We start from the raw sequence: 12,386 nt of genomic DNA on the forward strand, positions 1-12,386 counted from the left end.
ACAAAAGTCTCAGACACATTTCTACTGTAAAAGAACATAACAGGGACCCAGTGTCCCTATAATAGTGGCAACTGCAGTATTCTTCGGACTTCATCAAGATCCTTGGAGTCTGGTTCGGAAAGGAAGGCGCGGCCCTCAAGTCCTGGGAAGAGCGATTGGCTAAGGTCAATACGAAGATCGGGCTGTGGAGCCTCAGACACCTCACCATTGAGGGCAAAGCATTGGTCCTGAGGAACGAAGTTCTGCCTGTGCTCCAGTACACCGCACAGGCCTGGCCCCCCCATGTCACCGTCTGCAGGGCCATCACCAGGACCGTGTTTCGTTTCATCTGGGGCTCCAAAATGGACAGAGTGAAGCGCTCCGTGATGTACAAGGAACCCCGCAAGGGCGGAAAAGGTGTTCCGGATATCCCTACCTTGCTGCGGGCAGCCTTCGTATGTGACTGTGTGCGGAGGACTCTGCAACAGAAAAATGGCTCTGCGGGCAGGTCCATGTCTCGCCTGTTCCTCCTCCCCCTCTGGAGGGGTCTGAGCTGGGACAAGTGGGACAGCTCCATCCCTTACAACTGGCACACTCCCTGGTTCTACGGGGGCGTCGTCAAGTTTGTGAGGGAACACCAACTGGAGGGACTCAAGCCCGACTTGTGGAAGCCAAAAACTGTCCACAAGCTCATCAGAGCACAGGACTCTATGGAGCTCGTTCCAGGGCTCACTGCGGCCACCGCAGAGACTGTATGGACAAATGTGGCTTCGGCGAAGCTGACCAACGGGCACAAGGACTTGTCTTGGATGGCCATTCAGGGGGGACTGCCCTTGAGGTCATTCATGCATGCCCGCAACCTGTGCAAAACGCGGTACTGCCCCCGGTGCCCCTTCGTGGAGGAAACATCTTTGCACCTCTTTTGGCAGTGTCCGTTTGCTCAGGGCCTGTTGGACGCCCTGGAACTTGAACTCAGTGACTGTGTGCCCAGGAACAGGCTAACGCACTGCGCGGTGCTGTACGGCCTGTTCCCTGGGAATTTCGGCGATGAGGCAACCCGGGAGGCCTGGCGCCTTATGAACTGTTTTAAGGACGCTATATGGCTTGCCAGGAACCGCCTCATTTTGAAGAAGGAGAGGATGTCCTTTCTGGACTGCCGCAGGCTGGTCCACAGCCTGCTCAGAGACTATTCCATCATGGACAGATCGGACCAGGAAGAAGAGGATTGATACCCCTCTCCTTCCCCCTCTCCCCTTGTGTTGTGTTGTCTTTCAATAAAGCTTCGGGCCTGTGATTTCCCCTCCCTACCCCCCTCTTTCCCACCCCCCTTACCCCATCACTTGTCTGTATTGCTTTATTGCTTGTTGTTTTAGGATTGTTAAGGTATGCGGGAATGCTAGTGTAGCGGGTGGTATGATGTATAGCGTAGGGAGCCTGTGCTGTATGTTGTACCATGGTGCTGAGTATGTAGTGTCTTATTTATTGAACTGTGCTGCGTCACAGTTTATGTATGCCTGACGACGACTGATTGTAATAAAGATATTTTCAATCAAAAAAAAATTCTTATAACAGCGGCTGCCACAGGGTCCCCATAATAGTGCCAGCCATTATCTTTCTAGAGCAATGTCCAGTGCCCCCATAATAGTAAGACATTGAGCCAAATGGCATAACAGTGCCACTATAGTTTCAACGTAGTGTCCCATAGTCTAATAGTACTGATATAACCTTGTCAACCACACGGTTCATATAGAAGTGCCAGCCACGTGGTGCCCAAATGATGACCGTCCCAGTGTATACATGTACCCAGTGCCAACCGCATGGTACCCAGTATAGAACCGGCCACACCACCCGCCTGCTTCTTCTCTAACATATGGCTGGCAGCTGTCATGCCGGTTCAGTGGCAGCTGTAGGGACAAGCATCAGTCCTGGCTGCCATTATTGTTCCTCCAATATCATCGCCAGCAACATGGGTCACTATAACATTGATGAATACTAGGGGCATCACAGTCTCTATGGTTATGGTCAGATCATCTACATCTATGGTTGTCTGCACCCATTCCTGGCATAACCCATTCATTAACAGGGCTATTCCTCCTAATCTGATCCATGCATGCTGAACAGTACTGCCTGGCAGGCTGGCAGCTGGGAAAGGTCAGAGTAGTCCCATCCACAACACTATGTAGGTCATAGGCACAAGGCTCAGGTAAGAGAACACGGCAGCACTACGGCGTAGCTACAGAAGGACAGGCAGATGGCTCGGCGCGGCCTCTCGGGAATTGTAGTTCCTGAGCCGGCCATGCCTCATAAAGCAGCGCTCCCAAAAGACTACATGACCCAGCGTGCATTGCGCGGCCGGGTAATACACTGTTGTGGCAGAGGATCTCGCCGTGCTGCCGCTGCTTGCACACTCATTGCACCCTCGCTTTGCATTGGGAAGGGGCATCACGGAGGAGGCGAGGGGGGGCTCTGAGCCACCGATGATGAAGCTATCTGCTGATCGGCATAAGGGATAGGGAGGAGGGGGCAGGATTTTTGTAAATCTAAGTCATTTCCTGTTCAGGTTCATTTCCTGGTTAAGACCCAGTTATCAGCTGCTGTGCTGTCCCCATACACGGTGTATCCCATCTAATTCTCCATGGAGCTCAGCGCTGCAGAGCATCTCACCCCCGTGCTGCTGCAGACTGCCTGGTAATCGGGGGGCACCCTGGTGATGAGGGTCTATGGGGAGCACAGACTACACCCATCACTCTAACTCCTAATGGGTGACACCTCCAGTGCATGTCATAGGCAGGATGCAGTGCTAGGCGAGCACTAGGGCTCTCTCCAGGGTTGTCACCCGAATTTATAGCTTTACACCCGGATCTGGGCTGACTGATTGCCTTGCTGCTGCAGCAGACCTCCCTGGCTATTTATTTTGGCATCCACATCTCCAGTAAGAAGGGTGGGGAGGCTCTTGAATGAATCATTTGGCCTGATCCAGTGGAGAAGGATACACTTGGTTTTCCCCTGCTGAAGTCTTCTTTTGGGGGGTCATGAACATGAAGAAGTTCTTTGACTCCCGGCGTGAATTGGGTGGATCTGGACCTGGCATTGTTAGTGGTGTTTCCAGCGGCCTGGGCACTGGATACATTGGCAGAGTGTTTAACATCGGGAGACACCAAGTGACTGTGGATGAGGTTTTGGCTGAAGGTAATGACTGATGTTTTGTAACGTTGGTGACATTGGGGTGAAATGGGGCGGCGGGTATAGTATTACTTATATGTATATATTATATATATTTATCCACCTTATACCGTACATAATGTGTGGTAAAATACTGAACTACATACATCTATATTGCATTGTATCAACGATTGAACTTGACCACCCCAGGATGCTTAAGTTACTTGGATCAGTTCTTGATTTTTTTTTTTATTAGTGCTTGCATGTATAATGTGTAAATACTTATAACCATTCTTCCATTGAGTTTCTAAATTATTAGATTTACTGTACTTTTATGTGCCCCTATAAAGAAGACCACCCTCTTATCCAGACCAGATACATTGTTCGTAGTGGTCATTTTCATCACCCACATAGAAGACCACTTTTCAGTACAGTTTTGAGTGGTCTTATCTAAGAGGTTTCCCCAGTGTGTTGTATCTATTAGTATAGCTGCTTATCTATTGCCCTTACATTGCTATGAACTACTCCCTAGTGGTGTAACTAACTTGCAGTTTTTATATCTATCTATTCCTATGGGACAGCTAATATAGCATTCCTGTATACTATAGTATCTGGCTTAGTTTGTGTTGTCATCCTCCCCAGAGACAGAAGGTTCTTCCTTTTTACTTTTCTGTAGAGCGGTCATCTACCAGTGTTCTCCAAGTCTCGCTTTCCAGCTGTTGCAAAACCACAACACCCATAGTTCACGGACAGCCATTGGCTGTCAAGGCATGATGGGAGTTGTAGTTTTTCAACAGCTGGAGAGGGAGATGTTGGTGAACACTGTCAGGAATGATGTCATTGTCTACTCTCTAACGTGTGTCATTGTGTCTACTGGTTGTCTAGCCCCCTATGGAATTGCAGTAATATATCTAGATACTATTATAAACTTTTTTTTTTTGCCGTTTACAGTTGTTTTCAGCTATGTAATGTGTTTATATCAAACGTCAATGTAATTTTCAGAGAAACACCCAACTTATACTTTTATGTTGACATTGTGTCTTCTGCTAGCCCACCCGGCCAACCTGCAGACAAAGCTTCAGTGTACTCTAGTGCTAGGTATTGGGGGCCATCTGTCTATGGAAAATTGAGGGAACACGGGCACTGGTCAGGAATGTATGGTGCCATCAGCTTGGTCGTATTGATGGTGACCATTAGAACATGAAGGTCCAGGGTGGTCATCTTTGGTGACGGGGTTGAGGCCTTGTCTCAATTGGGGGTTAACTATTCATTTAGAGTTTGTGGGTCTCATTACTTGAAAATTATTATGGGAACCCCTATTTTATTTTGGAAATTCCCTTTAATTAAGCCTTTCTCTAAATTACAAGTGTCAAACTCGCATCCCTCCAGCTGTTGCAAAACTACAATTCCCATCATGCCTGGACAGCTAAAGCTGTCCAGGAATGATGGGAATTGTAGTTTTGCAACAGCTGAAGGGACACAAGTTCAACACCCCTGCTCTAAATAATAGCGTCTTGGTAACCTATTGATGATGCCTTATTAGTGTTTAAGTAAATCATCCCACACAACCTCATCCTTAGGGCCCTATTCCACCGGACGATTATCGTTCAGATTATCGTTAAATCGTTCGAATCTAAACAATAATCGTTCGGTTGAAATGCAGTAACGATTAACAACCGAATGAAAAAATCGTTGATCGCTTTATAAGACCTGGACCTATTTTTATCGCTGCTCGTTCGCAAATCGTTCTCATTGAATAAGACATCGTTCGGTCGTTCGCAATAGATACGAACGCAATAGCGAATAAATAGCGAAGAAAAAACTATCGCAATTACGATCATAAGTAACGATTATTGTTCCATGGAAATGAGTGAACGTTTTCAGTTCTTTCGCAATAGCGGTCGTTTGAGATCGTTAATCGTTAACGATTATTCAAACGATAATCGCCCGGTGGAATAGGGCCCTTAGGGTCCATTTACACAGAAAGATTATCTGACATATTATCTGCAAAAGATTTGAAGCCAAAGCCAGAAACAGACTATAAACAGGGGACAGATCATAAAGGAAAGCCTGAGATTCCTCCTCTTTCAAATCCATTCCTGGCTTTGGCTTCAAATCTTTGGCAGATAATCTTTCTGTGTAAATGGGTTCTTAGCTCTTGTAAGGTGGATGTGCATGCTACTGTAATATCAGCCGAACCCAATAAATTTAGCTCTGGAAGCTGACTAATGTATATATGATGTTTATCCGAGATTGGGGAAACTACTGCTTTATGATGGTCATTGAATTTCAACATGCCCGAACCTTTCTTCTCAAGGGAGATAAATTGGCGCCTGAGGTTTCTTGCAGCAGCTTATTCCCAGAGAACAGATGCACACACAGCTAAACTGAGCGTACGTGTGTATTGCGGTTTCGGGAGAAATAGCCGCATGCATGTATATGGGGGTTTCATAAGAAACCTCTATATGCATGTGTATGGAGAGAGTAAGAGCAGGAATAGCTATGTCTATGGGAAGGCTGGGAAGAATATGTATATCAGACAATCAAGCATTTGACCAACAGCTATTAAAGGTGTCAGTTCACACTAGGTAGGTTTCTTGCAAAAAGGTGAGACTAACATCTGAATTTGGAATTTCAGAAATCCATGTGCGTGCTGCAGAGCCAATCCTGTTCACTTGAATGGATGTTTATGTTGCAGAAAACTGTACAACAAATCTGCCCAGTGTGAACTGACCCTTATAATAAAGTGGTGATAGATGTTGGTGGATGCTGTCCTATACCTAGCAGCCTCATCTATTACTGGGTTAAAAGGGTATTCTGTGAACAGTCTTATGCATTAGGTACTTTTCCTTCTGACGCACGCTCGGCCTGGTGTATTCAGCGGTCTCTCTGAGGCGTATTAGTATTTTTCCATGGAGGCATTTCCAGTCAGCGTGCGATCTGGTAAATATGGTCCTGTCAGGAGTTTTTTTGTACACATGATCACATCACATGAAGTATATACGTTGTATAAGTAGCTTGTCAGTGTCACACGCCGAAGGCAGATGTCTGCATTTCTTTATAAAACCTGAGGAAGCCTCACCATTTACTAAGCAGTATGGGGCCAGCCCACAAAATGGCCGACTCAATTTCTCTTCTTAGCGTCGGTAACACATTCCTAATCGCCATAAATGGCTAAATATAACGTATAATTTTTTTTTTTTGGCCGGCTAGCATACAGAGTAAAATTTATAAAACTGTGTTCTCCGTAAAAATCCACTATAATGGATAGGTCTAAAAGCTAGTGTGGTGATATATGGCACGTTGTTGCCAATGGCAACCAGTCAGCTTTCAGTGTCTGGAATTAGAATGAGCCATGGTTGCTATGGGCAACGTGTATTCTATAGGCCTCATTCACACAGTAGAGTTATACACACATGGCAGTACGCACACCTCCATAGTATGGTGCCCTGTGTGCCGCCATATGGTGCTCTGTGGTACACTGTATATCATAAGCTATTCTCGACTAAAAGCAGCGCTATGGCAACATGGTGTCCAATGTACATGACATTTACTGTTAGATTCGTACAGAAACTGACAGAAAAACATCTTACAAAGATATATTAAGGCTCTATACAACTTTGAGGCCTTTATTTTTATACCTCCCTCCGCTGTATGGACGTCGTGTGAATATGCCTGTACATAGGTCACTGTATAAAGACCTCGCTTCTCTCTTGGCCGCAGAATAGTATGGAGATCAGTGAACCATGTATACAAAGGGACGCCATTGCAAAATTTATGTATAATTGTGTAGGATTAGCATAGGCTGAAAGAGCATATAATTGCTATCTACTTACTATTCCATGAGTGTTTCTCCCCAGTACAATACCGCACAGAAGGATTCTTTTTGTGATTCCATGGTGAAATTTCAGCGATTTTGGTTAAAGAGGTCCTATGGTTTCATATAAATAGAGCACGTGTCGTGTTCACACTCGCTAATAAACGCTGTGTGAACATTCGGACTGGGTGAGCTGGTCGCCACCGTAGAAGGGGGGTCATTTATCTTCCATATAGGTGGTCTCTTTGTAAGAGATACACTTCATAATTCAATGCCGAGTGGTGCAGATATCCTATCTATAGTATAGAACTGTGTGGATGACGCATAAACAATGTAAAGGAAAACCAAGGCCTTTTGCACACAATGTATAGGGCAGAATTCCTTCATTGTGCATTATTACTCATGTAAAACAGTGTTGTCTAGGAAAATCAGATTTATACCTAAAAATTAGACTATTATGGTGTTACAATCATGCGAGCTAGGTTACATTTACACTTTACGTGCACAGTCCGTAACGGAAAGGACTTCGGAGTCTATTTTAGATTAGTGGTGCACATATACCTGCAGTAGCTGTTGGCCTCTGTCCTGTTCTTCCATTACGCATGAATACGCTTGGTCCAACATACTTGTGCTCTTAAAGGGAGAGAGGAGGGGTAAACCGCTGCCAGACAATTGAAGTACACTTGAAGTAAGTAGTCTAAACCAGGTGATTTTACAGTGTCAACCAACTATTGGAGCTTCTCTGCTATTCCCCAATGACAAATGTAATCCACACATCTCGACCGTTTATTTTCCTTATTCCACTTTGACCCTTGAAATAAATATGCATGCTTAGATGAGTGTTTATGGTGAAGTCCAAAGAAATACATTAAAGCTAAATGACCCATATTTTAAAGTGAGTGTACCATCATTTTTTTTACACGAATGGATCGGTGCCAGTCTATTCCTGGGCACCAGTCAGGCATGAAGCAGTGGAAGCGGGCCTGCTGCCCCCCTGTGTTATGAAGCCTCCTCCCCTCTGTGATGCACCTCCATTGAATATAATTGAGCCGCGTCACAGATGGGAGGGGAAATCATCATATAAATAGAGTGGGCAAGCCCCCAGTGCTTCAAGCTGGCCCTGTACCTGGGAATAGACTGGCGCCGTGTGGAGTGGGCTGGCCAGGTGTGGGCCAGATCAACGTTATGGGGGCGTTGCAGTGCTTCTAACGGTGCTTCTACCAGACTGAGGAGTAAATGACTAACTGCATATGAATGGTGCAGAGGATGAAGGTAAGAGACATACCTTTCTTCTCGGTGCCTCCGTAGCGATGACTTGTGGAAAGTGTAATGTGTCCTTGATATACCAATTCCAAAAATTCCAGCATTTTTTTGAAGGTTACAACATACAGGGGATGTATACCTCGTAATAAATTTGTTTCAGCTATGTACGCACCAGCATGTATGCTCACACTGCCGTATTTTCCCTTACCTCCTGTAGGTGAAATGAGGGTAATGGGATCAAGTTTTTCATACTTTGGAATAATATAAAACGAAAGTAGTATTTAAATGGTAACAAACTAGTGAATTGGGAGCTGCATTATGTATCCACTACTGTAGTTCTCACAGTGAGTGGTAAATCTGAAAACTTTTGAGATCTAAAAAAAAATAAAGAGTTCTCTGTAAATCTTTAGTTAATCCGATAACAAAATGGTTTTCTCTTCCACCTGATCCTGCTTATCTATGCAGGTATCTAATCAGTATTGAACACTGTGTTTGTCAAAGTGGCCCGTCCGGTCGGTCTACCTCTAGGAATGCTGTCGTTTTACAGCATGGGCGATTGCTTTAAGGGCCTGACAGCAGTGAAATTGTCAGGTAACAGGTCACAATATTCCAGATTCCCACATACAATAGGTTTCATGCTTCATAACTGATGGTAGTATTTGTCTTTGTGTTCTATGTAAACTGAAGGTACACATGACCGGCCCTTAAACTGGTTCAGGTAACTCGGATGTTATGGAAGAACAAGTCATAAGTTACCTCTCGCATTATTCCCTGTCATCTGACATGACAGAATTCACATGGGTATGTGAGGTCAGAGTTATAAGCCATTCCTAAAGGGACTATAACTGAATTACACTAGGGCTTATCCACCTGCAGACCCACTGGCCAGTCCTTGACCGAGTTTCGGCTTTGAGTTTCTGCTCTGTATGGTGTGAATGTCCTCAAAAGGCTTCCTCTCTCCTGCTCCAATACTAGGTAGGAGGCAGCTTGCTGTAGCAGAAACCATCCCTCGCTGCTCAAGTTGCAGTAGAGACCAGAATGGCTGAACTTTAAAGGGGTTGTCCAGCGAAAATCTTTTTCTTTCAGATCAACTGGTATCAGAAAGTTATGCAGATTTGTAATTTACTTCTATTAAAAAATCTTATGTCTTCCCATACTTATTAGCTACTAAATGTCATGCAGGAAATATTGTTTTATTTTCAGTCTGACACAGTGCTCTCTGCTGACATCTCTGGCCGAGACAGGAACTCTGTCTCGGTTTTATATGAATCCCCATAGAAAACCTCTCCTGCTCTGGACAGTTCCTGTCTCGGCCAGAGATGTCAGCAGAGAGTACTGTGTCAGACTGAAAATAAAACAACATTTCTTGCATCACAATCAGTAGCTAATAAGTATGGGAAAATTTTAGATTTTTTAATAAAAGTAAATTACAAATCTATATAACTTTCTGACAACAGTTGATCTGAAAGAAAAAGATTTTCGCTAGACAACCCCTTTAATCAAGATTGGAGTTGACTAGGAGTTTTCGAACCAATCTGGCTAAAGCTCCCTATAAGAGTTTGGCTATTTTTGGTCTGTAAAATGTCATTGGATTTCTTCCAGGAACAGCACCCCTCCTGTTTGGTGTTTGGGTTTTTCAGCTTGGTTCCATGAAAGGGAATGGAGCTGAATAGTAATACTACACACAACCTGATGACAAGGGTGGTGCTGTTTTTGCAAAAAAAAAAAAAAAATGTAGCTGTGCTTTATCCAATCTTTTAATTTTACAACCCTAATTCTAGTGGCTAGGGGAGTTGCTTAGTATTAGAGCAAAGGAGTCTGTGCCTTTTGCCTCCTTTCAAAAACAGCACCACCCCTGGCCTCAGGTTGTATGTGGTATTACAATTTTGCTCCATTCACTTCAATAGAACTGAGCTGCAAAACCACACCCAAACTGAGGACAGGAGAGGTGCTGTTTCTGCAAGAAAGTGGCCATATTTTTGTAAGCCTGGACAAACATTTTAAGTTTTCCTTAATATTGGTGATCATTGTTATATCTATGGATGGCTTTAGAGGTGTGCTGCACATGCATTGCTTCTCTGCCAGTGTCGGCACTGAAGATGCTAAACCAAGGTGAGAAAAAGTATTTAGCGTTTCTAGGACGTGTTTCTTCGCAGCTATGATGGGTATTTTAGAAGGACTAATAATTACAGTTTATGGGCCCTACAAAACACGTCGGTGATGCTGCATTGACCCATTTCAGCCTTTTTTATGCGCTTCCTGTAATCCATTGCACTGTTTTCTCCCTTACACAAGGCATTCCTCATCCTCCGTCACGTTTTTAGCCTTACTCACGTTTCTCCATCTCTCCCCTCCATCCCTCTCGTCTCTCAGTTTATACTATGCTGGCTCAGCGTGTTTCTCCGGCTGATGATGGTTTACAAAGCTTCATTATAAAATGCCCATGGGATGCCCAGGCCTCTCCTCTTTCGCTTCATTCTCAAATCCAGCACAGTCATAGTCCCCAGCAGCGCTGTGTACAGGAATGAATAACCCTTTCACAGCCACAAGTAAAAACGCTGACAACCATAGGTAATTTATCAGCTGGATAAAAAAGTGAGTAGCACTCGCCTAGAGGGTGGGCAGACCTACTCGTCTACTATTATACATTGCTGCATATATTGTAGTGTTGTATCACTACGCTATGAATGTTTTAGAGTGTTTTTTACATGAGAACAATACACCTATCACAATTGATCCCTCTAGCAGTGTGAGCGTTGCTATATAACATGTAGGTCACCTTGGAAAATTTCCTGTAGTTTCCATTGTCTGAAGTCAATAGTAATCTGTATTATGTCTAGCCCAGGGTGTAACTATAGAAAAGCAGAGGGCCCCTTCAGGCTTTTGGGCCCATCTGAGGAGACCAATACCATATATAAAAACAAAGGGTAAAGTATTGTCATTCCTGTATAACAGTGATAGGGAACCTTCCGACCTCCAGCTGTTGCAAAACTACAATTCCCATCATGCCTGGACAGCCAAAGCTAAAGCTTTGGCTGTCCAGGCATGAAGGGTATTGTAGTTTTGTAAGAGCTGGAAGTCTGAAGGTTCCCCATCTCTGCTGTATAATGTCACCGCAGTCTGCCCTTATGTTGTAATAGTTGTAATGCAGTACGACTTGTGTCTTGAAGGCCGGGAGCACTTTACCTTATGTAGGAGGTCAAGGCTGCCATCAATCACCAATAAATGTCAGTGAGCGATAGAGAACGGCCAAGGAAATCCATTGGATCCGGCTTATGATGTTTCTGAAATGGATGCATCAGATGTATATATGTATCCAGGAGAGCAGTACCTGGGGAGTGTAATGGACTCTGATCTCCGTAGTAAGGATTATTCTGGCCACTTATGTAAGGGCCCTGTTACATGGAAAGATTATCGTGCGAAAAATCGTTATATGGTTCGCGTTTAAGTGATAATCTTTCCATGTGTATGCTGGCCAGCATTAAACGACTAACCAAAATTTGTTTGTATGTGGTTGATCTGTTGTTCAATCTGACCATAAAATCGTCATTATTATTGTCTGCAAATCTTTCGGTGTATGTACACATTGTTCATTCGGTATTATGATCGTATACTAAACTTAAAGTAAAAGTCTGGCAAAAATGTTTATTTAGGTATTGTATTTTCCCCCAAAAGTTATACAAATCACCAATATACACTTATTATGGGAAATGCTTATAAAGAGCTTTTTTTTCCCTGCACTTACTACTGCATCAAGGCGTCACTTCCTGGATAACATGGTGATGTCACGACCCGACTCCCAGAGCTGTGTGGGCTGTGGCTGCTGGAGAGGATGATGGCAGTGGGATGCTCAGTGTCCCTCCAGTTCCCTGTGTCCCTCATTGTCTCCCTGCCATCATCCTCTCCAGCAGCCACAGCCCGCACAGCTCTGGGAGTCGGGTCGGGACATCACCATGTTATGCAGGAAGTGACATCACCATGTTATCCAGGAAGTGAAGCCTTGATGCAGTAGTAAGTGCAGGGAAAAAAGCACTTTATAAGCATTTCCCATAATAAGTGTATATTGGGAATTTGTATAACTTTTGGGGGGCAAAACAATACTTTAATAAAAATTTTCGCCGCGCTTCTCCTTTAAGGACTATCGTTTCTTGTATTATAGTGACTG

At 44.3% G+C, this 12,386-nt stretch overlaps 1 protein-coding gene across 5 annotated transcripts in view; it reads left to right on the forward strand.

The window, feature by feature from the left end:
• The first annotated feature begins 2,356 nt into the window (after nucleotides 1-2,356).
• Nucleotides 2,357-12,386, forward strand: part of AAK1 (AP2 associated kinase 1) — a 91,391-nt gene continuing 81,361 nt past the window's right edge. For all 5 annotated transcript variants that reach the window (XM_069942957.1, XM_069942948.1, XM_069942964.1 and 2 more), the window contains exon 1: nucleotides 2,357-3,168. In XM_069942957.1, coding sequence (XP_069799058.1) covers nucleotides 3,012-3,168 — 157 coding nt within the window. In that variant the 5' untranslated portion in view covers nucleotides 2,357-3,011. The remainder of the gene's footprint in view (nucleotides 3,169-12,386) is intronic.

This window comes from Dendropsophus ebraccatus, chromosome 1, assembly GCF_027789765.1.
Source record: "Dendropsophus ebraccatus isolate aDenEbr1 chromosome 1, aDenEbr1.pat, whole genome shotgun sequence".
In the NCBI taxonomy this organism is placed as follows: domain Eukaryota; kingdom Metazoa; phylum Chordata; class Amphibia; order Anura; family Hylidae; genus Dendropsophus; species Dendropsophus ebraccatus.